This window comes from Aquarana catesbeiana, linkage group LG02 (assembly GCF_042186555.1).
Source record: "Aquarana catesbeiana isolate 2022-GZ linkage group LG02, ASM4218655v1, whole genome shotgun sequence".
In the NCBI taxonomy this organism is placed as follows: Eukaryota; Metazoa; Chordata; class Amphibia; order Anura; family Ranidae; genus Aquarana; species Aquarana catesbeiana.
Window position 1 is genome coordinate 339,891,872 of NC_133325.1, and position 24,761 is coordinate 339,916,632.

At 40.5% G+C, this 24,761-nt stretch overlaps 1 protein-coding gene across 50 annotated transcripts in view; it reads right to left on the bottom strand.

Moving 5' to 3' along the window:
* The window catches only part of ABI3BP (ABI family member 3 binding protein), a 496,221-nt gene that overhangs the window by 10,956 nt on the left and 460,504 nt on the right, over window positions 1-24,761 (bottom strand). For all 50 annotated transcript variants that reach the window (XM_073614901.1, XM_073614909.1, XM_073614887.1 and 47 more), the window contains 3 exons: window positions 24,704-24,733; window positions 17,595-17,756; window positions 3,996-4,118 (listed from right to left, as the gene is read on the bottom strand). In XM_073614901.1, the coding sequence (XP_073471002.1) occupies window positions 3,996-4,118; window positions 17,595-17,756; window positions 24,704-24,733 (315 nt within the window). The remainder of the gene's footprint in view (window positions 1-3,995; window positions 4,119-17,594; window positions 17,757-24,703; window positions 24,734-24,761) is intronic.

The window sequence follows — 24,761 nt, forward strand, 5'->3', positions numbered from 1 at the left end:
CTATGTGAAGCTCTTATCAGATGTCTATTTTTCAAATGTACAAAATTTCTATTCATTTGTAAAATCCTTCAGAGTCCGTTTTTCCTGATCCCTTATCAGTTCATGTTTGCAGGCTCCCCACCCTTAACCCACATTTTGGTTTTTGAGTTTGTTGGATGCAGTGGGGATTCTGCTTTTCTTGAGTTGCTGATTTGGATTGTGGACTTGATTTCAAATGCATTACTCAACCAAGCACACATTCAATAATGAAGGTGGGTAGTGTTGCCTCATCACCGGTTTTACAATGACACTTTAATGGAAAATTTCAGGATGTTTTAATGTCACCCTCTTTCGGGTTTCGCTCCTTGGTGGATTATGTAGGCCCTACACCTCACACTTTAGGTATATGACTTTTAAGTGCTCTCAATAGTATTTGACTTTTTTTTTACAAGTTTAATGTTGGAGCATATAACTTATTCAATAATACTGGAGTGGGATGATTTGTTTATAATATGGTGTAGTTCATCATTCTACTTACGTTGCCTTCTTGTGCTGTGAGAAATGTGTATTAGTAATCCTATACACATAACTAGCTATGTTGCCAATTCTGACCTCTTGCAAGCAAAGTCAGAACCTCTGATCTGCATGCATGTTCTTGGTCAGCGACTCAGAAAATACTGAAAAACAAGATAATAACACGTCTCCTCTGTTCTCCAGTAAGGAAGGAATATCCCAAAATGTTTGTCTTGCTTTGTTTGGCTCTTGTGCCTTGACAACTCTCTACAGAGCATCACATATACTTATAGTGGAACCTCGCTCTCTCAACCAACATTGACTATTTTTAATTCTCATGCTGCTAGTATTAGTAAATAAATAGGCATATCATATGTACTTATTTTAAACTTTTTTTTTCTGAATTTCTTTAGTTACTTCCTAGTTTCCAGGCCTGGGCAAATGATGTGATACATCCCAGGAGTCTTAAGGAGAGGAGAAGGGGGTTTTCTCAGCAAAGCACACTCTCCTACCTGCATGCTTGAGCTAAGGGCAGATGGCTTCCAGGAAGTAAATGCTACATAAATCATCTGCCCATACTCAAGATGGCCACAGCCAAAAATGCTAGGGGGTGTTTTTCAAAGTAATTTCTCAGCAAAAAAAGCACAGAGACCTAAATGGAAGGGGGGGGGGGGGGGGGGGTTTGCTTCGAATATTAAAAATTAAGAAATAACATTGGGGTTTGTGGTGATCAGATGCAGTGTAGTACCTCTAAGTGTGGCTTATGCCTTTTTCCGATTAAAGCAGAATTTCTTAAACTGCTGCATATACTGTATCCATGCTGAGATGGTACTGTAACTGGGCAACCCTAAAACAAAACTCATGTACAACTTTCCTTGTACAGTTCATTTTTTTGTATACTATAATGATCTATGGCAACTAGCAATGAAACATATTTTTCAAATCTGTTGACAGCTTACAATCACTAACATATTTATAATCTGGCCTTGAATAGGCAAAGAAATTTGGGTAGTATGCTTTTAATTAACCCTATTATTACACGATATATCTTTCCTGGAATTTAAACACCCCCCCCCCGGCTGAAGTTTTTTATTAGATGATAGTCTCTGCTCTTTTGTTATAGTAACGGCATTACAGCATACATTTTCCTCAATAGTACTAATTTAGAAATCAGCATAATATATATAAGCTTATTGCTGCGGATCATCCTAAAATCTGACCAAATTAATTTGATTAAAGCATTTGGATAATGGATTTGTTAGCATTTTCTTCCACTAGTATAGTCAGGATTACAAATATCAATAGGTCAGTTTCCTGTGGGCGTGAAAGTGGATCACAATATTGTGTCATCAAAGCATACACTTGAGAGCTCCAGCAGTACACCTCCTTTCCATAGCCCCCTCTTGCACCCGACATCTCTGAATGCCAGGACAAATTGCTTTGTGAATACATTCACCATGGCTTTTTAGGCAGTTATTGCTTGAGTATGGATGTCACTGGTAAGGGTGGATTATATCCATATTAGACCTTTTATAATAATAAAGTAAAGCTGTGGCTAAACTTTGGAAATTCAGCTGATTGCATTTCCTTCTTAAACGTTCATTAGGGGACACAGGAGGATATTCATTGACGTAGGGTTATGTAGCTACCTTCAGGAGATTGGACACTGGCAGCCAGTCAGAACTGTTGGAACAGCCTAGGATAAACATCTCCCACCCCTCCCTGACCCTTGGCATCCTAAGAGAATGGGTTTCTTCTGTTTGCTGAAATAAGCAAACCCATTTCTTTTTGTTTTTATCAAATATAGATTTTTTTTCTTCTTTAAGCGAGATTGTCCAACAGCTGAGGAGCTTAAAAGTGCTTCCTATTGCAGATTTCAAGATTGGTTCCCACACCCTGCTGATAGGAAACCACAGGGCCAGCCTGCAGCTGCAGAAATACAGGTGCATCAACAGTAGCTTTTCCTCTGCTAAATATCTGGTTGTTGTGCTTGCCTCGATACTTTCTGACCCACCTACAGCAAGTAAACAAGTCAGAAATAGTTAAAAGGCCTTATCTGCATGTATTTTGTTTCTTTTTACACTAGTGTGACCCAAGGTGTTGAAGTTATTTTAGCTTGGTACAGCTCTTGCCCCCCTCTCCCCATGGCCATTCACAAAAGACATGGATGCGGGCTGTGTTTTGTGAATGGTCAGGAGGAGAGAAGGGTGAACAGGACACCAGCACTAGGGTTTATGAGACGTGACAATCATGTCCAGCCTTGCACAGAAGTACATCAGGAGCTGTACTAATCCCAAAAGTTCTGAAGAGTTCTGAACCCAAGGTGTTGAAGTTATTTTAGCTTGGTACAGCTCTTGCCCCCCTCTCCCCTTGACCATTCACAAAACACATGGACGTGGGCTGTGTTTTGTGAATGGTCAGGAGACATGTGACATGTGACAATCATGTCCAGCCTGGCACATTATCCTGCATATTTTGGGCGGCACAGTGGTATAGTGGATAGCACTCTCGCCTAGCAGTAAGAAGGGTCGCTGGTTCGAATCCCAACCACGATACTACCTGCCTGGAGTTTGCATGTTCTCCCTGTGCCTGCGTGGGTTTCCTCTGGGTACTCCGGTTTCCTCCCACACTCCAAAGTCATGCTGGTAGGTTAATTGGATCCTGTCTAAATTGTCCTTAGTATGTATGAATGTGAGTTAGGGACCTTAGATTGTAAGCTCCTTGAGGGTAGGGACTGACGTGAATGTATATGTAAAGCGCTGCGTAAATTGATGGCGCTATATAAGTACCTGAAATAAATAAATAAAATATTATCTACTCATAAGTAAGAAGCAAAGGTAGCAAATTTAAGCTGTCATGGTCTGGTGCCACTCCAGAGTCCAAAAAGCATGGTATGTCAGTAAGGCTATGTTTCCACTAGTGCGTCCCCAAAGTCGCGCGATTTTGCCGCGATTTTTTACCGCGATTTTACCGCGACTTTTTACCGCGATTTGAAGCAATGCCTGTATCTATGGACCTCAAGTCGCATCAAAGTGGGACCAAAGTAGTGCAGGGACTACTTTGAAGTCGCTGCGACTTGAAGTCGCACAGATATGAACGGTACTCATTGGAAATCATGGGAAACAATTTGTCATGCGACTTTTCAGTCCCAAGTCGCATGAAAAGTCGCACTAGTGGAAACAGAGCCTAATGGAAAAAAAGATCAGCTGGATAGGATAACTCCTCATGGACAATTGTCGCCGTAATATATATCCCCATCAGAACAGTTTCCCTCGCCTCCTGTTTTTTGTGGCAACGCAAAAAAAAATGTTGGATCTTTCCTCCCTTTCTATACTGGAGACAACGGTCACCATAACGAATAGTAAGGGTAAATCAGCAGAAACACACACTAATAAAACAGAGGTTTAAACCTTTCCACATTCCACCTAAACTAAAAAAAAAAAACTTGCAGCTTCATGTACACTTAAGAATAAAGTATATATTCAAATATGTTGCAATGATACCTTTTCTGTCTGTCAGCTGCTCTGGCAAAATTCGCTGTCCTGTTCTCCCATCGAGAAATGAGTCAACAAACTGGCAATGGTCCTCACCATATCCAGACTGATCTCCTATGTTATAAAAGGTGCCTAGGGATAGAAATCATGTTAATATTACAATGCTGCTGCAGCTACATGAATTCATGAACAGTTTATGTCTTCCACTATTAAAATGTAAACGACAGTATACATAAATGCTTTGATGCTTACGTTAACTTACAAATCTTTTAGTTCACGCTCGGTAAGCCTCTTAAAAGCAAACCACTATTAACCACTTGCTGACCAACCGCCACAGTTTTACTAAGGCAGAATGGCAGGGCTGGGCAAAACGGCGTTATAATATGTTGCTTCGCCCTGTGGCCAATAGGGGCACGCATGCGCCCGCTGCTCGCCCCCGGAGCCGATGTGGAGCGCGATTGCTTGTGACACACCGAGAATCGGGATCTGTGTGTGTAAACACACAGATCCCGGTTCTCTGAGGGGAGAAGAGACTGATCATGTGTTCATACAAAGTATGAACACTGATCTCTCTCCTCCCCTAGCAAGTCCCATCCCCCTAAGGTTAAAACACAGAGTGGGAACACAGTTAACCCCTTGATCGCCCCCTAGCATTAACCCCTTCCATGCAAGTGACATTTTTACAGTAATCAGTGCATTTTTATAGCACTGATCGCTGTATAAATGCCAATGGTCCCAAAAATGTGTCAAAAGTTTCCGATGTGTCCGCCATAATGTCGCAGTCCTGATAAAAATCGCAGATTGCCGCCATTACTAGTAAAAAAAAAAATAATAATAATAAAAATGCTATAAATCTATCCCCTATTTTGTAGACGCTATAACTTTTGCGCAAACCAATCAATATACGCTTATTGTGATTTTTATTACCAAAAATATCTAGAAGAATACATATCCTAAACTGAGAAAAATTAGCTTTTTTTAAAAAAAAAATGGGGATAGTTATTATAGCAAAAGGTACAAAATATTGCGTTTTTTACAAAATTGTCGCTTTTTTTTGTTTATAGCGCAAAGAATAAAAACCGCAGAGATGATCAAATACCACCAAAAGAAAGCTCTATTTGCAGGAAAAAAAGGAGGTCAATTTTGTTTGGTTGCAGCGCCGCACGACCACGCACTTGTCAGTTAAAGCGACGCAGTGTCGCAAAAAATGGCCTGGTCATTCAGCAGCCAAATCTTCTGGGGCTGAAGCAGTTAAGCAGCCACTATCAGGAGTTTAGGGGGTGATACTGCCGCCTCCTAAATGCCTATTTTTTTGTTTTGTTTTTTTGCCCTGAACAGCAGTTTTTAATGGGACTAGGCATACAAAATGGAATCGCCGGTCACTCATCTGGAAGCGCTGATACTTTATTGGAATGTTAAATACAAGCTAATTATTGAATAAGCGCTGTGGTGCATGAAACACATCTACCTTCCTACCTGTAAGTGCTCTTGTGCTGTGATGTTTTTAGGTTGTATTTGACATTCCAATAAATGATCAGTGCTTCCAGTAGAGTGTGCAGCCATTCCATTTTTGTGTTCCTGGATCTTGGAGGCGAGCCAGATGGGCTCCTTCATCTGTGGATGTGTGTGAGTGTTCTTGCCTGAAGCGGTGTCCTTGCTCTTGTGGATTGTTTCAATGGGACTAATGTGCAGCAACCATGAGGCAAGAATTTAAATGGGTGGTGCCACCTATCAACTCAGCTAGCCACTTTAAGTTTGCTGCGGCCATAATGCAAAGCACACAGCACAGACATGTGTACAGCCCCCTCCGGTTGTATGATAGCCTGAGTAGAAGGGGCTTGGAACAGGGAAATTGATTTACTAAAGGTAAATATACTGTGCATTAGAAGTGCACTGCAAGTGTAGTTGCTCTAGATATAGGAGGACGCTCTGAAATGAGGGGAAGCTCGGCTTATTTCTATTATCCAGTCATGTACAAGCAAAAATGAATTTTTTTACATTTTCCTAGCATGTTCACCTCAGATCTAGAGCAACTGCACTTGCAGTGCACAGACTATTTACCTTTAGTAAATCAACCCCATAGTGTTTTTCATAGCTTGGCTCAGAGACACATGCGTATCGTTTTTGAAGATGGATATTTGACTTGTAAGGCAGTACAAATAGTAGTAATAATGTGCAAAGTGCAGCAACCCTTGAATCCAATTACATTTCAGGTAGTTCAACTTTGAAATATGATTGACAGCTATAAAGCCCTCAAAATTTTCACTTGCCTACTTGCATTTTGCAAATGAGAATTTGCTGGGGGCGAGTGGAGAGGGGGCGCTCAGAGCAGATGAGTGACACTGAGTGCCCAGCTCCCCAGCTTCCTGAACAATAGAAGTGATGCTGCCATCACTCCTATCATTCCGAGCACCACACAGTGCAGGGCTCCGATGGATGTTGGAGGTGGGATTTTGCTCCCCCTCCCTCCAGCTTCGAGACTGGCAGTTTTAGGCTCTGGCTGCTTGTTGTGTGGGCGGGATGCAGCAATCTTCTGAGATCCCGCCCACCTGCCTGAATCGTCCGCCTGCTGACGCGCCCACTCGCCTGTCCATCTGTCTGAACAGCTTGTCTGATCACCCGCCCATCTGCCTGAACCGCCCACCCATCCACATGCCTGCCTGCACTCCTGAAAGAGGGAGATGTGAACTTATCAGGAGCGAGTGTGTGCTGAGGCTCAGCTAACTACTTGTTTCATTGTTCCGGCTCCCTGTCCAGAACCATAGCGTTAGGGCAATGGGATTGGAACAGGCTGAAATTGAGGAAGGGGTTAGTATTGTCATGTCCACCAATGCAGGTGGGGGAGGTCAGTGGTAGTGAAAGATAATGCCCCACATGCATTGGTCTTTATGGCAGTGAATGTTAATCTCCTCATCCCCCACCCCACCTTGCATTGGTCCTCATGGCAGTGAAATTTTAATCCACCTCCCCCCACATTGGGTGTCATGGGAGGGGTTACATTTCAATGCCACTAACCACCAATGCTGACTTCAATGCTGGGAGTTACTAATGCGTCCTCTGATACCAGTGTTGGGGGTTATTATGAAGTCCACTGACATCAATGCTAGGGGTAATTTATGCGTTCTCTGATACCTGCGTTGGGGGTTATTATGGCATCTGGCACCAGTGCTGGGGTTTTTTAATGCATCCGCTGACATCAATGCTAGGGGTAATTTATGCGTTCTCTGATACCTGCGTTGAGGGTTATTATGGCATCTGGCACCAGTGCTGGGGTTTTTTAATGCATCCGCTGACATCAATGCTAAGGGTTATTACTACAGTCTCGGATACCTGTTTTGGAGGTTATTATAGCGTCCACTGACACCAATGCTGGGGGTTATAATTACGTTGTAATTTAATTCGAGTTTAGGGGAGGGGCAGGGTTGGGGTTGAGTGGGGTAATTGGTGGCGAGTAACTCTTAAGGCCCGGCTAGTAGCTCAGGACTTGAAATTTTGAGCCCTGGCTATAGGTTTTTGTAATTTTCCCACGCCGTTTTGTCTTGCCGAATAAAACAAGCCATAGACGAGTCAAAAAACAAAAGTTCTGTCAAATGAAAAACAGCTCATATAATTGTGCCATCAATTGTTTTAATTTTCTATAAAAAAAACAGCCTGTTGGATTAGGCACTTTATTTAGATTGGTTGGAATAGAGCTGTAGACCTGATATAAGAAACTAAGCAGATACTACAGATAGAACCAATGATATAATTATCTGAGCTGAGCTGTAGAACTGTTAAAAGAGATCAATTTATCAGACTACAAACAGTTTATAGGCATCTGTCTGGTAATCTATCATACTGACAGGTAGGGTATTAAAGTAGCCTCCTGCAGATAGACAGTTTGCCACATAAGCCAGCAGATCAGATAGATCTACCATACAGCCAGAGAGATCCTGTTCAGACTAGGAGTAGGGAAGATATTTGCAGTATTACAGACCCCAGGTCAGATTGGGACCACCGTGGTAATCTCTCATCTTTCATATATTTGAGGTGACCCCTTTAAGTAAAAACACATTCTTTCACACACTTTTTCAATATTTTATTTGTGAGTCAATAAGAGTTAGGTTTTAAGACCAGTTGGCTTAGGTGCGGTGGGATACACACCCTCATGTTGTAGCTACTTTAGACTGTGGCACGAAAATTGTGTGTGTCGCAGCTGGCACACTAATGATGCGAAAAAGAAAAGATTTGATGATCTTATTCCATTCTGTACTTGTTTTAAATTCTGTGTGTGCCATTTTCGTAGTTTCTTAGTTTCTGCTTCTATACTCTACCCTTCACTTCTGTTTGATTTTGAAGCATAAGCAAATAACCTAATATGAAACATGTGCATGGCAAACTGTTAGCAATGGCATTACAGAAATAACCGATCTGTTAGTGTCCTGCAAAAATAATTTCACAAAAAGTGCGGTGTGGTTAGCCCTGCTATCTTGCTACACTGGATCCTGACTTAGATTTCACCTGGGTAACTATCTACAGTAGTTTGTGTGTTCTGCTCATGTTTTGTGGGTGCTTTTTTATCTTGTAGTCCAAAAACATAAGGGTTGCTTGAGATGCACCTTTCTCTTTACATTAGTTTGTTACTGTCTCTATAAATTTGATAAGAACATTTGATTGTAAGCTCCTTTCATGGCAGGGCCTGAACTGAATATTTTAGTAATTTTTGTAAAAATAATTTGTAAGTGTGTTGGATACTTGCTTAGTGCCAGTTCAACTATGTTTGGCCACTGCCATTTGTTGTGCATTTTCTATTGGTATGGTAAATTTCTCAGTCCACCAGTTGCTTTATACAGATAAACATTCCACATCATCAGTATTTGTGATCTTCCTTCATTATAATAAGGAGCTTTGAATAGAAGACATTGTTTTACAAACGCTTAACATTTAACTTTAAGCTGTAACATGCATAATGTAGAAACAAAAGCATATTTTGGAAACCATAACATTCATTCAGCTTGTGAAAAAAACATTGTAATAACAGATAAATGCTTGAACAAGACATATTTATAGCACATAGGTCTTCTGCAATTCTAAGAAAAACGTTGAGGTTTCCGATGCTACTCTTATTTGTTGAAGATGCGGTGGCCTACTTAATTACTTAAAGTATTTAAGCTTTGGCAATTTTATTTAATCTATATTTTGGAGCCTGTGAGAAATTAACCCACAAAGTCCCAGTACAGGAAAGGAGGATCTCACTTTTAACCATGTACTAGCTATTTTGGCAACCTTGTGTCTCCTAGGTGTGTGGACATCACCATGTCTATAGGCCTTACCTGTTTTTGTGGATTATTCTTAGTCTGACATCTGCCCTTTGACCACCTTTGCTTAACCTCCCTGGCGGTATGATTATTTCAGATTTTTGATGCTGAAAGCGGTACCATTATTTTGCATGGAAATTTGGTGTTTTATATTGTAGGCCTCTAATTCTTAGAAATAATTCACTTAAATCTGTCCAAACAAGAGTCTAGTAGAAATCCCGGGTATGATAAAGTTTGAAACCCAAAATCATAAATTATAATATAATAAATAACTAAAAATAATTATAAGAAATAATAATATAATAATAATAAAAATGATTCAATAACGTAATCAAATCAAAAACACTGAAATTTGCTCAGTTGCAGAATTGTCGCTGTCGTTACTTTCAGTGTTTGATGACTGATCTCCCCACAAATCACTCAATTCTGCAAGTGATTCTAATTTATTATCGCTATTTTCTAGCTGTTCTAAACCTGCTTTTGATGTAAAAGGGATGGTTTTGGTTGCCATGGACAATCTCCAGTTTCCAGGCAGAAAGAACAGTTTTTATAATATAAAACTGCATGCAGGGCACTGGAGAAACCACTAGGGACAAAAGAGAGTTGAAATAAATTGACACAGTAATGTAATCTGTAAGATTACAGTGTACTGTATGTGTATTGTGTGTTTTACTTTTTGAATTTGGTGCCGTTCTCTATCCACGTGAGTCGCAACGCTCGCAGGGAACGGAGCCCAGGCACTGTGATAGATCGAGCGGAGGACAGCTCGCGCACAGAGCGGGGAGGACATTGCAGGATCCTGGGGACAAGTTAAGTAAGCTCTTCCTGGATCCCGCGAAGCGATCCTGAGTCTGGCTCGGGGATACCGCTTTTGGTACTGAAAATCCACCTCAAACCAGACTCGGGAATACCGCCAGGGAAGTTAAAGTGTATTTATGGTGAAAATGTAATATATATTCATTTCAACATTGTATTTAAAATATTTCTAGCCTACTGTTATTATTTGAGCAATATTGAGGTTTGTAATTTCCTTGTGAAGATCCCCACACATTTACTTCCTTAAACTCTATGACATGTATTCACTATATCTTGTAAGTAGGCACTGCTGTGTCACACATTTCAAAAAACATGGTGCTGAGAGTTTTAGGAGGCATTTGCCAGTTCAGAAATCACTGTTATCAAGCATCCAAACTGAATGTAAACCAAAGGACAGAGCATCGGAGAAGTTGCAAAGCATGCACAAAATCAAGAGTTGGTCAGTGGCACTCACAACCTGAAAGTAGATTTTCCAAGAGTCCTCATATCGGATTGTTGTTCGTATTGTTATTACAATGCTGATGTAATAAGTGAAAGTGTATGCTGTGACTATAAATCTCCTTTAAGTGTCACTGCCATGCGCATAAGCTCCTCCCAGCAAAAATATCAGGACCTGCATACTTCCTCATCATGGCAAGATGGCAGTCCTCAAGAAGGAGTAAGCATGTAAATAAAATAGATCATGAATCCTTCTGCTGATTTGTACTTACAGTGCCTTGAAAAAGTATTCATACCCATTGAAATTTTTCAGATTTTGTCATGTTACAACCAAAAATATAAATGTATTTTATTGGGATTTTATGTGATAGACCAACACAAAGTGGCACATAATTGTGAAGTGGAAGGAAAATGATAAATGGTTTTCAATTTTTTTGACAAATAAATATCTGAAAAGTGTGGGGTACATTTGAATTCAGCCCCCCTGAGTCAATACTTTGCAGAGCTACCTTTCGCTGCAATTACAACTGCAAATCTTTTTGGGGATGTCTCTACCAGCTTTGCACATCTAGAAAGTGAAATGTTTGCCCATTCTTCTTTGCAAAATAGCTCAAGCTCTGTCAGATTGGATGGAGAGTGTCTGTGAACAGCAATTTTCAAGTCTTGCCACAGATTATCAATTGGATTTAGGTCCAGACTTTGACTGGGCCATTCTAACACATGAATATGCTTTGATCTAAACCATTTAAACTCTGGCTGTATGTTTAGCGTTGTTGTCCTGCTGGAAGGTGAACCTCCGCCTCACTCTCAGGTCTTTTGCAGACTCCAACAGGTTTTCTTCTAAGATTGCCCTGTATTTGGCTCCACCCATCTTCCCATCTATTCTGAACAGCTTTCCTTTCCCTGCTTAAGAAAAGCATCCCCACAACATGATGCTGCCACCACCATGTTTCACAGTGGGGATGGTGTGTTCAGGGTGATGTACAGTGTTAGTTTTCCGACACACATAGCGTTTTGCTTTTAGGCCAAAAAGTTCAATTTTGGTCTCATCTGACAAGAGCACCTTCTTCCACATGTTTGGTGTGTCCCCCACATGGCTTCTCACAAACCACAAATGGGACTTCTTGTGGCTTTCCTTCAACAATGGCGTTCTTCTTGCCACTCTTCCGTAATGGGCAAATTTGTGGAGTGCACGACTAATAGTTGTCCTGTGGACAGATTCTCCCACCTGAGCTGTGGATCTCTGCAGCTCCTTCAGAGTTACTATGGGCCTCTTGGCTGCTTCTCTGATGAATGCTCCCTATGCCCGGCCTGTAAGTTTAGGTGGACGGCCATGTCTTGGTAGGTTTGCAGTTGTGCCATACTCTTTCCATTTTCCGATGATGTATTGAACAGTGTTCCGTGAGATGTTCAAAGCTTGGGATATTTTTTTAAAACCTAACCCTGCTTTAAACTTCTCCACAACTTTATCCCTGACCTGTCTTGTGTGTTCCTTGGCCTTCATTATGCTGTTTGTTTACTAAGGTTCTCTAACAAACCTCTGAGGGCTTCACAGAACAGTTGTATTGATACTGAGATTAAATTACACACAGGTGGACTCTATTTACTAATTAGGTGACTTCTGAAGGCAATTGGTTCCACTAGATTTTAGTTAGGGGTATCAGAGTAAAGGGGGCTGAATACAAATGCACTACACACTTTTCACTTATTTATTTGTAAAAAATGTTGAAAACCATTTATCATTTTCCTTTCACTTCACAATTATGTGCCGCTTTGTGTTGGTCTATCACATAAGATCCCAATAAAATACATTTACGTTTTTGGTAGTAACATGACAAAATGTGGAAAATTTCAAGGGGTATGAATACTTTTTCAAGGCACTGTAGTTTGGATTAAAAACCACATATAAAAGACTGATTTTTTTTAAGGTCCTGTAGATGCTTCGAGCAGCTTTGTTGAAGCCCCTAAAGTGGACCTTTGAGTACCTTTATCGATTTGAATAAAAAGATTCCTGACATGTCATAATATTCAATAATACTTTACATGTTTTTAAACTGTCATATATACAGTGCCTTGAAAAAGTATTTATACCCCTTGAAATTTTCCACATTTTGTCATGTTACAACCAAAAACGTAAATTTATTTATTGGGATTTTATGTGATTGACCAACACAAAGTGGCACATAATTGTGAAGTGGAAGGAAAATGATAAATGGTTTTCAACATTTTTTACAAATAAATATGTGAAAAGTGTGGCGTGCATTTGTATTCAGCCCCCTTTACTCTGATACCCCCAACTAAAATCTAGTGGAACCAATTGCCTTCAAAAGTCACCTAATTAGTAAATAAAGTCCACCTATGTGTAATTTAATCTCAGTATAAATACAGCTGTTCTGTGAAGCCCTCGGAGGTTTGTTAGAGAACCTTAGTGAACAAACAGCATAATTAAAGCCAAGGAACACACCAGACAGGCCAGGGATAATGTTGTGATTTAAAGCAGGGCTAGGTTATAACAATATCCCAAGGTTTGAACATCTCACAGAGCACTGTTCAATCCATCATCAGAAAATGAAAAGAGTATGGCACAACTGCAAACCTACCAAGACATGGCCGACCACCTAAACTGATAGGCCGGGCAAAGGGAGCATAAATCAGAGAAGCAGCCAAGAGGCCCATGGTAACTCTGGAGCAGTTGCAGAGATCCACAGCTCAGGTGGGAGAATCTGTCCACAGGACAATTATTAGTTGTGCACTCCACAAATCTGGCCTTTATGGAAGAGTGGCAAAAAGAAAAGCCAAAAGAAGTCCTGTTTGCAGTTTGCGAGAAGCCACGTGGGGGACACTTTTCAGATATTTGTAAAAAAATATTGAAAACCATTTACCATTTTCCTTCCACTTCTATCACATAAAATCCCACCCAAAAAATGTATGTTTTTGGTTGTAACATGACAAAATGTGGAAAATTTCAAGGAGTATGAATACTTTTTCAAGGCACTGTGTGTATATATAGATATATCTATATAGATATATAGATCTATAGATATACAGTATCTCACAAAAGTGAGTACACCCCTCACATTTTTGTAAATATTTTATTCTATCTTTTCATGTGACAACACTGAAGAAATGACACTTTGCTACAATGTAAAGTAGTGAGTGTACAGCTTGTATAACAGTGTAAATTTGTTGTCCCCTCAAAATAACTCAACACACAGCCATTAATGTCTAAATCGCTGGCAACAAAAGTAAGTACACCTCTAAGTGAAAATGTCAAAATTGGGCCCAAAGTGTCAATATTTTGTGTGGCCACCATTACTTTCCAGCACTGCCTTAACCCTCTCGGGCATGGAGTTCACCAGAGCTTCACAGGTTGCCCCTGGAGTCCTCTTCCACTCCTCCATGACGACATCACGGAGCTGGTGGATTTTAGAGACCTTGCGCTCCTTCACCTTCCGTTTGAGGATGCCCCACAGATGCTCAATAGGTTTTAGGTCTGGAGACATGCTTGGCCAGTCCATCATCTTTACCCTCAGCTTTTTTGGCAAGGCAGTGGTCATCTTAGAGGTGTGTTTGGGGTTTGTTATCATGTTGAAATACTGCCCTGGGGCCCAGTCTCTGATGGGAGGGGATCATGGTCTGCATCAGTATGTCACAGTACATGTTGGCATTCATGGTTCCCTCAATGAACTGTAGCTCCCCAGTGCCGGCAGCACTCATGCAGCCCCAGACCATGACACTCCCACCACCATGCTTGACTGTAGGCAAGACACACTTGTCTTTGTACTCCTCACCTGGTTGCCGCCACACACGCAAATAAGTTGAACCAAATAAGTTGATCTTGGTCTCATCAGACCACAGGACATGGTTCCAGTAATCCATGTCCTTAGTCTGCTTGTCTTCCGCAAATGGGCTTTCTTGTGCATCGTCTTTAGAAGAGGCTTCCTTCTGGGACGACAGCCATGCTGACCAATTTGATGCAGTGTGCGGTGTATGGTCTGAGCACTGACAGGCTGACCCCCCCACCCCTTTAACCTCTGCAGCAATGCTGGCAGCTCTCATACGTCTATTTCCTAAAGACAACCTCTGGATATGATGCTGAGCATGTGCACTCAATTTCTTTGGTCGACCATGGTGAGGCCTGTTCTGAGTGGAACCTGTCCTGTTAAACCGCTGTATGGTCTTGGCCACCGTGCTGCAGCTCAGTTTCAGGGTCTTGGCAATCTTCTTATAGCCTAGGCCATCTTTATGTAGAGCAACAATTCTTTCTTTCAGATCCTCAGAGAGTTCTTTGCCATGAGGTGCCATGTTGAACTTCCAGTGACCAGTATGAGAGAGTGAGAGCAATAACACCAAATTTAACACACCTACTCCCCATTCACACCTGTGACCTTGCAACACTAATGAGTCACATGACACCGGGGAGGGAAAATGGCTAGTTGGGCCCAATTTGGACATTTTCACTTAGTGGTGTATCCACTTTTGTTGCCAGCGGTTTAGACATTAATGGCTGTGTGTTGAGTTATTTTGAGGGGACAGCAAATTTACACTGTTATACAAGCTTTACACTCACTACTTTACATTGTAGCAAAGTGTCATTTCTTCAGTGTTGTCACATGAAAATATAGAATTAAATATTTACAAAAATGTGAGGAGGGTCTACTCACTCTTGTGACATACTGTATCTATATATATCTATATAGATATATCTATATATATATAATGTCGTTTCTGAGTCCCAGTTAAAGCTGAGCTCCAGACAGAACTCGAAATGCCCCACTGAATTATGTATCTGGGAACTGTTTTACCTGCCAGTGGTACAATGGGTCTATCCAGTGATAAGATTTGTACAGCCCTGCCAGCCAGCACCACCAAGTTGATGACCCAACTTTTCTCTACTGCAGTTAAGCAATGCAGCCTGATCACCTTCTCACCCTAAGGGCCTTTAAAAGGACAGCAGAGGAATACCAAGTCATCTCTTTCCTCTGGACCCCTGTCAGCATGTGCATTGTCAGTTACTTGGCTTCTAGTACTGCCCCTTTTTTCTGCCAATCTAAGAGCAGCTGTACAAGGGTTTACATGAGGCTGACATTAAAACGTGTGGTATTTGCATCAGCTGCATTTAAATACATATGTTTAAAATACATGTAATTATCTGTTTTAATAAATACATATGCTGCAAATACTACATTCACTGGTGTTTGCAACCTGGAGTTCAACTATCAATGACTGTGCCTTGGCTTAAAGTGGTTTGTAACCCCATTCATGAAATTTGACCTAGGCACATATATCAGTAGTGTTTACTTATCTCTCTCCAAAGCTCTAAGTGCTTTTTCTTTCTCCTGCTTTGTTCCTCTGCTATCAGCATGAGTCACTTCTGACAAGTTCTCTGACACACGGGATAACAGCAACTGAAAATTTGTGTCAAAGAGGGAGTTTAGAGGTAGATAAGCAGAGAGCTTGTCTATTCAGACTACAGCTCTGCATGTTCCTTCGTTCCTCTGCCTATGTGAAGTGGGGGGGTGTCCCTTTCCTCCAATCAGCTCTTACACAGTGTAAGCCCAGACTCCACACCCACTGCTGAAAAAGGAAACAAGATTTCTAACACAATCTTCTCTTTCCAAAGAGTGTAGAAAGATGAAGACAGCAGATATACATGTAAAACTTATGTAGGGAGCTTTGTTTCATCTCTATGTATCATCTGAGGCTATTAATTTCACTGGGTATAGGAGAGGGTTTACATCCACTTTAAGAGGAGCATCTTATGTAAGTGATGTCATCAGCCTGAAGTGGGCAGATTAAAGTAGTCATTAACCACTTAGACTGTACATTGTAACTTGGCAATTTACAATGCAAGAGCCAAAAAGAGGCTGAGTTATATGAGATGTGTGCACACAGTCAAGAACATAAAGACTACTGAGCAGGCACCAAGATTTCCATTTCTGAGATAGCATCTTACTATGAGAAATAAATGTTGGCCCTGGATATTACCTGAATAAAAATAGCCTCAATCATCCAGTGAGAAAGGAAGATTAAGGCATTGTCGGGCTAGTATTATGCTCTCCATGAATGGTAATAAATACCATTTATCCAAATAAAATGAAAATAATTTGATCTTATCTTCAGTGTGGGAGTGCTGCTAATTACGTTGTTAATGTAAGCTCTTGCTGGAGCTGTAAACACGTATTTAGCATGTTTCTGCAGACCTTTAGCTATATTAAAGGTGATCTACTGGAAAAAATTAACCTCCCTCCTATCTGGAGTGCAGTTCCTTGCCAGCTCCGATTCCCGCATGCAGAGGACTGGTAATCCAGCACTGCAGCTGTGCCCATGCCATGCACATTGGTTACTGCCAGTTACTGCCTCTGGAACGGATGTCAGCACCTTCAGGCTCTTGTCTGGGTTCTGAGAGGACCCCTGCACTGAACAGCCAAAAGAAAGTGTTTGCATTATACAGGCAGTAACACACCTTAAAGTGATTGTAAAGGTTCGTTTGAAAAATAAAATAACAAACATGTCATACTTACCTGCTCTGTGCAAGGGTTTTACACAGAGCAGCCCCGATCCTCCTTTTAAGGTAAGAAAAAAGGAGGGCTCTGGGGGGGCTGCAGCACAGGAGGTTTTTCACCTTAATGCATAGAATGCATTAAGGTGCAAAACCTTGAGTCTTTACAACTCCTTTAAATTCACGTTTCTTTCAGTCACATGGCAAAACGGGTCCATCTTCTTCTTGTGTTCCTTCCCCAGCCAATGCCAGTCACTTCAACATCATATTGTAAATGCAGACTGCACAATGATACAAGCACAGGGGGTGTGCTATTGACAGCCTGGGCTCACAAAAGGGGTTGCATTCAATCTGGAATGGAGGCAGTCACCAGTTGCCAAAGAAAACACAGAGTTGCAGAGGGTGACTAGTACTTTTTTAAATTTTTCTATTTATTTGCATAAGAAGGAGGAGGGAAGGACTGGGAGAGGGGATGCTGCATCTAGAGTTGGACGTTAAATTGAACTGATCTGTATTACCAGCTTTGCAATGCACTCATACAGTTTTTCTTTTTACCTGTGAGAGAGTTGCTGAGGTAAATCTTATATCTTAGAGAGTTACACAGCTGAATTCCAACAAATTTCTTATACCACGTCCTTTTCACATATTGCTTCCCTCTGCATTCTGAATAGGAGTCTGACTTAAATCTGATTTCTGTCCAGATCGCATCTTTTCCTCCTGTGTATGTAAGAAAAAGTTGAAAGTTATTAAACCAAATGTAGGTTGAAATACTAGGTAAGCCATTGTTATAAAATGTAGTAAATGTCGATATTACCTTTATATGACCTACAGACTGCAGAATTTCATTTGTTTACGGCCCGAAAGGCCTTTTAACCACCCTGGCGGTATGATTATGTCAGATTTTTGCGCCTCAAAGCGGTACAATTGTTTTGCATAGAAATTTGGCGTTTTATATTGTAGGCCTGTAATTCTTAGCAATAACACACTTAAATTTGTCCAAACAAGAGTCTAGTAGATATGATAAAGTAGAGTCTAGTAGAGTCCAGTAGGTATGATAAAGTTTGAAACACAAAATCATGAATTATAATATTATAAATAACTATAAATAATTATAAAAAATAATAATATAATAATAATAAAATGTATTTCCCCACGATTCACAATCGCTCAATTCTCCAAGTGTTCTAATTTACTATCGCTGTTTTCTAGCTGGTCTAAAACCACTTTTGACGTAAAGGGACACTTTTTGGTTGCCATGGACAATCTCAAGTTTCCAGGCAGAGAGAACAGTATATATAATATAAAAGTGCATGCAGGGCACTGGACAAAGCATTAGGGACAAACGAGATGTGAAATTATTTCATACAGCAATGTAATCTGTAAGATTACAGTGTACTGTATGTGTTACGAATTTTCTATTTTTTGAATTTGCTGCCAGGCTCCGCCCCCGTGCATCGCGAAGCTCGCAAGGAACGGAGCACAGCATACAGAGGCATCGGGCAGAGGACGGAGCTCGCAGACACAGTGGGAGGACATCTCAGGATCCTGGGGACAAGGTAAGTAACCTGCACCAGGATCCTGCAATGCAATCCCGAGTGTGGCTCAGGGTTACTGATAATGGTACTGAAATTTACCCCGAGCCACACTCGGGAAAACCGCCAGGGAGGTTAATATTTGGTTCTCGGAGCAGTGATATGGTCAGTTAATTAATAAATTAGTGCAGGCATTTAGTAATAAATTGAAGGGAAATATTTGGTATTTTTAATGGGACATATTTTGAGTTATAGTTGCAGCATTTTCCTTTAGGTGTATTTCCATGTTTGCAGTCAAATTTTAGAAATTCCTACTTAATGCTTATGTGTTCCCATTCACACAGCATACCGAAAAATATATATATTTTTAAAAATCTGACCTTTTACTGTTTTTTTTTGGAGTGGACCTTTGAGAAGACTGCAAAACAAAGACTGGGAACACACTGCGTTTCCCTTCATGAACCCCTTCCCGCTGAGCGTACATGTATATGCAGCCTTATGTAAGTGGGTCTTTATCTGAGGGGCCACATATATGTGCAACTGTGTTTGTACTGCCCAGCAGGCTACCAGCACAGGGACCAAGCTATCATGAAGAGCTCCAGGTCTTATACTAATGATCAGAACCCATGAGGACTGGTTCCCAGATCACCTGGTCTCTGTAATAACCTGTGATTGGCTATCACAGAGATCCGTCACTGAATAGTCCACCCATGTGTTTTTTTTCTCCTCTTGAATGGAGAAATCTTTTTCTCCTTCCTAGAGGAGAACATTGTAAACAAGTAAGCATGTAAAAAAGGAAAAATAAAGATAAAAAGGGCTAGCTCAAGGTCTGATCTAAACCTGTATCAGGGTTAGAGTTAAGGGTCAGAGGTTTATGTTCACAGTCAAGGTATTTTTGGTTCAAAGTTCAGAGGCAGTGTATTTTAGGTGAATAAGAAAAAAAATAAATTTTAAGCAAAAAAAAAAAGCAAAATGTTAACTATTGCTTCTGGTACAAACAATAAATAATATACACATACTGTATGTGGTATCACTGCAATCATCAGGAGCAGGGACATTTTTGGGGGGTTATTCTTTGGTGGTAGGTGATAGTTATAGCATGAAATATACAGCTAATTTAATAAAAATATATATATACATATATAGTGACAGCAGGCAGGTAAAATCACCTGGTTGCATCCAGGATAGAAAATATATATGCCCTAGGTTCAGGCTTTATGCCGACTTATACTACTAGGGGGAGTGCTGGGAGTCCTGCAGGGGAAGAATTAATGAGCCCAGCAAAAGTAAGTGGGCTCATTAAGACCTATACAAAAAACCCTCAGAATGCTTAGGGAGATGCTCCATCCTGGAACCAGTTCTGTGTGTGTAGACTGGGGAGTGTAGAATCTGTCCTGTGCGGTGAGTTAACGCCTGTGTGGCAAACTTCTAAAACAGGGAGCTAAGGACTGGGGCAGCACAAGGCCGCACCCAGTTGTTCGATAGGGAATCTACCTGTGTAGTAAGCAGTCAAACTGACCAGGATTTCTTTTCATGTTTCTTTTTGTTTTGCTGTTATATTTTTTCACTGCATATAGCATAAATAAACCACACCTTTGTTTTTTTTCACCTGCAACGCTGTCTGCTGTGCCTGATTTTGTGTGGTGAATCCATCCAGGGGGTCACACACACCCGCTGCCGAGCTAACCCCCTCACAGTATATATATATATATATATATATATATATATATATATATATATATATAATGGAACTATTTGGAGCAAGATAGCAAGATTTCCTTTCATAATAATAATTAAAAAAAATCAGGAGATATCCATTACTATTAATCACCACTGAAAGCCAAATTTGTCCTGATAAAAAACACGTGGATGACGTGATGACACTCTGCCTCACTTACTCCTGACCAATGAACTCTGCATCACTTACTACTAACCTCTGAAGTTTGCATCACTTAATACTGAACTCTGCCTCAGTTTCTAATGATCAATGAACTCTGCCTCACTTGCTACTGATCCCTGAACTCTGTCTCACTACTTACCTCTGAATTCCCCATTACTTACTACTGACCCCTAAACTCTGCCTTACTTCTTACCACTGAACTCTCCATTACTTACTACTGCGTTCTGAACTCTGCCTCACTTACTACTGACCCCTGAACTCTCCATTGCTTATTACTGATCTCTGAATGTTCCATTACTTACTACAAACCCTTGATTGCTCTTTTACGTACTACTGACCTTTGAACTCTGTTACTACTGACCTCTGAACTCTCCATTACTTACTACTGACCCCTGAACTTTCCGTTACTTACTACTGACCTCTGAGTCAATTTTGACATCTGCATTGCTTTCTACAAAGTTCAGAGGTCAGTACTAAGTAAAGCAGAGTTCAGAGGTCACTAGTGACACAGTGTACAGGGTGCAGTAGTAAGTAACCCTCTGTCTCTCCTCTGCACTGCTTACCTCTGTTCTCGTTCTTCCTGGGCCCTTCACAGTTCTCAGGATACTGCAGCCCCAGCTCTTCTCCCACTTTTCTTTTCACCGGTCCAGTAGTCGGAGCTAAGTTACAGCTAATAATAGTCCCACCCACTGGACCAGGGCATAGGAGAAGGGGGCATACACGGTGTTTCCTCTGTAGCTGTCTGTGACAAGTGCAGCTGCAAGGAAAACATAGAAGAGGGGATAGAATGGTGTCTTGCCCCAAGCAGGCTAATCAGTGGACACTGGCCAGCTGATTCAGCCCAGATTTGCGGAATGCTGGGATTTAGTTCAAATCCCGGAATGGTCTTACTGAATCTGGTATTGTTGGGAGGTATGCATAGCCTGTACTGAGAGCAAAACTGTTTGTGGGATCAAGCAGACTGCCTGCAAAAATCTACTGCCAGAGACAAGACCAGTCACCCTGGACAATAAGAGTGAGCAGCAGTAACTGGTCTATTACCAGAGACTCCTGCACATAGGCAAAATGCAAGAGTTGTTTCATGCTAGATTACTGCACAGATCTGTAAGAAATACACAAAGGACATCAAGATTCAAATAAATATTTAGACAATATTTGTTTTTCCCAGAATTCAGCTTTAAATGCATATCTAAACATTAATTGAGAAGACTATACAATCTCTTTGAAACAAACATCACCTCATCAAGATCACCATATTTCTCTCTAGAATTTTTTTTTTAAATACAGTATCTTAGTGTTCATTAGCATTTTTCAAGATTCCTATGGCATCTACTGTATGATAAATTCTGTATGCAGATGGTTTGAGAAAGGGTTAACAAATTCTCTATTCTTACTGCATTTGATAGTTTTGTTTAACATGTAATTAAATGCATTGATTGCACGCTTGGATTTATAAATGCACTGGAAACTATTTTACACATTGGTGTACTATCGGTTCTACCAACAGACTTACTAACAGCACCATTGAAACTGAAGATCTGTAAGAAAAATATTTTTTTATATAAATGTTCTATTTATATGCTTGCTTATATGCACGTGTACTTAGGATGCATGTCCTATAAATGAAGTATGTAAATACTATGTAAAATATAAAAGATAATGTGTGTAAACCAGTTCACCTTTGTTACTCTTAGTTTTGGCATCCAAAATCTGGGACTGATATATAGGGGTCAATAGGAAAATTAGAACATAAGCCCTGTGTGTAACAAAACATTTTAACATCTACAGATTGTAAACAATGTCCTCCCCTCTTAATCCAACCATATTTGCTCTCTAAAAATGGCAGGAGTCTTTAGGTCTGGGCTGGTATACCCAAAGTAAGCAGCCTCTTATTTAGAATGCGAATCACTTGATTACTTCTGTTTGGAAACTCCATCATTTGATGATGTGTGTACCCCACGTAATATTGTTGAATGTCAGGTATTCATCATAGTAATAGAACACCTCTGGAAACTGGATACACCCTGTAGGAGGTTAAACCCAATCCATTTAATTCATGAAATATGCAGGCATGTGCTAATAAAATGAGTGATTTTCTGCACACATGCAATACATCATGGCAGATCACAGAGCACATCTTCCACTGATCTAAAGTTTCAGGAAGCAAACTGATGTCATTCTGGGTATGTGGAATGCACCCCCTTTGTTCTGTCACGTTCTTAAATTATATTTACATTCACTAAGCTTTGCCGTTGTGCTTTGAAATATCTTGAGAACATTTAGATATATGTCTTTTGCTGGCTAATAGAATGAATGCTGCTAAATAAACAGTATGGTTTCTGACATTTTAATGTGAGTTTATTCTTTTCATGTGTTATATTGACGAAGTGTATAGTCTCTAGTATAAATCAGAGCATGAAAAACTGAAATAGTGGAATCATTGTCTTCCTAATGGGACATGGGGATTATTTTGCGGAAAATACCAAGCAAAAAAATCCTTATCCCTATAAAAGACGTTATTGTATCTAATGGAAGACAAAGCCAAGAAAAAGCCCCTGTGCAAGAATTATTTTAAGGTTAGGGCAGGGTGTCAAAAAGAGACCTCCTACTTGTCGTCTGTCAAAAAGTACGACATGCCCAGGTCTATGTTAAGGATTCCAGCACCCACCCAACACACATCTTGTATTAAAGGGGCCCTAAATCCAAGAGGGCCTTTTTAGAGTTGCACAGTCTGAATTAAAATCCCCCCCCCAAATGTATTCACTGAGGCTAAAGGGTAAGATTCTAATTTTGCTAATAAAAAGGTAGGGCCTGTTACACATGAAATGCTATGTACTATATATGAAAATATTCTATTCAGAGACATAGAACAAAGGCCAGACAATTGGAAATGGTCCAAAGTCTATTTTTTTTATTTTTACCCAAAATGCAGCACTTGCATAATATGTCCTGGTGCTCTGATCCAGTCTACCCTAGCCTTTTGCCCAACCGACATCTGCAAACAACATTTGCATTTGTCAAGGTAAACTGTAGTCCCCGTCACTGTTGTCCAATCATTTTAAAACACAGAAAATTGTAGAGGATAATGTCCATGGCATTTTATAGTCAACAGGTAACTGTAAACAGATGTACCTACAGACCATTTAATCTAGCTGAAAAATGTAATAAGTTGCCATTTTGCCATTCTGTATCAAATTTGCCATAGAAAGTGGTATATTATTTTTTTACAATATGTGACAATGTTCTAATAAATAGTACTATTATACAGGATTCATACAGCGCCAACAGTTTGCGCAGCACTTTACAACATGAGGGCAGACAATACAGTTATAATACAATTCAACATAGGAATAATCAGAGGACCCTGCTCATTAGAGCTTACAATCTAAAATGGAGGGTCAAATGATAAAAAAGGCAATAACTGTGGGGGATGAGCTGATGGAGATAGTGGAAATACAGTTGTTAGATGAAGGCGGGATACGCTTCTCTGAAAAGAAGGGTTTTCAAGGATCGCCTAAAAGTCGACAGAGTAGATAATAGCAGAATAGATTGGGGTAGGGAGTTCCATAGGTTGGGAAAGGTTCAGGAAAAGTCCTGGAGGCGAGCATGGGAGAAGATGACAACAGAGCTAGAGAGCACAAGGTCTTGAGGGGAATGAAGAGAATGATTTGGTCGGTATTTTGAGACAAGGTTAGTGATGCAGATGAGGACCGAGTTGTGGATGGTTTTGTAAGTTATTGTTAGAATGTTGAATACAATTTGTTGGGTGAGTGGCAGACAATGGAGGGAATGGCAGAGAGGGGCAGCAGATATGGAGTGGTGGGTAAGGTGGATAAGTCTGGCGGCGGCATTCATGATGGAGTGAAGAGGGGATAGCCTATGTAAAGGTAATCCAATGAGGAGTAATTGCAGTAGTCAAGGTGAGAGATGATAAGAGAGTAAATTAGAAGCTTTGTGGTGTCATTGGTTACGAAGGAGCATATTTTGGAGATGTTGCAGAGGTTGAAGCAGCAAGCTTTAATCAGTGATTGGATGTAGGGTCGAAAGGAGAGTTCAGAGTCCAGAATTAAGCCGAACACCCTGGCATGCAGGGACAGGTTGATGGTACCATGATCTTGACTGAGAAGTCAGGGGAAGGGGCATGTGGGGGAGGAAATATTATGAGGAAGTATAGTATGAAAGTATTTTTGGGTAGACAACACTTTACTTATATTAACAAAAGTGTTTCTTACCTGTAACTGGCTCACTCACTCTTGGATCAGCTGTAGAGAAAAAAAAATGATAAGCTAC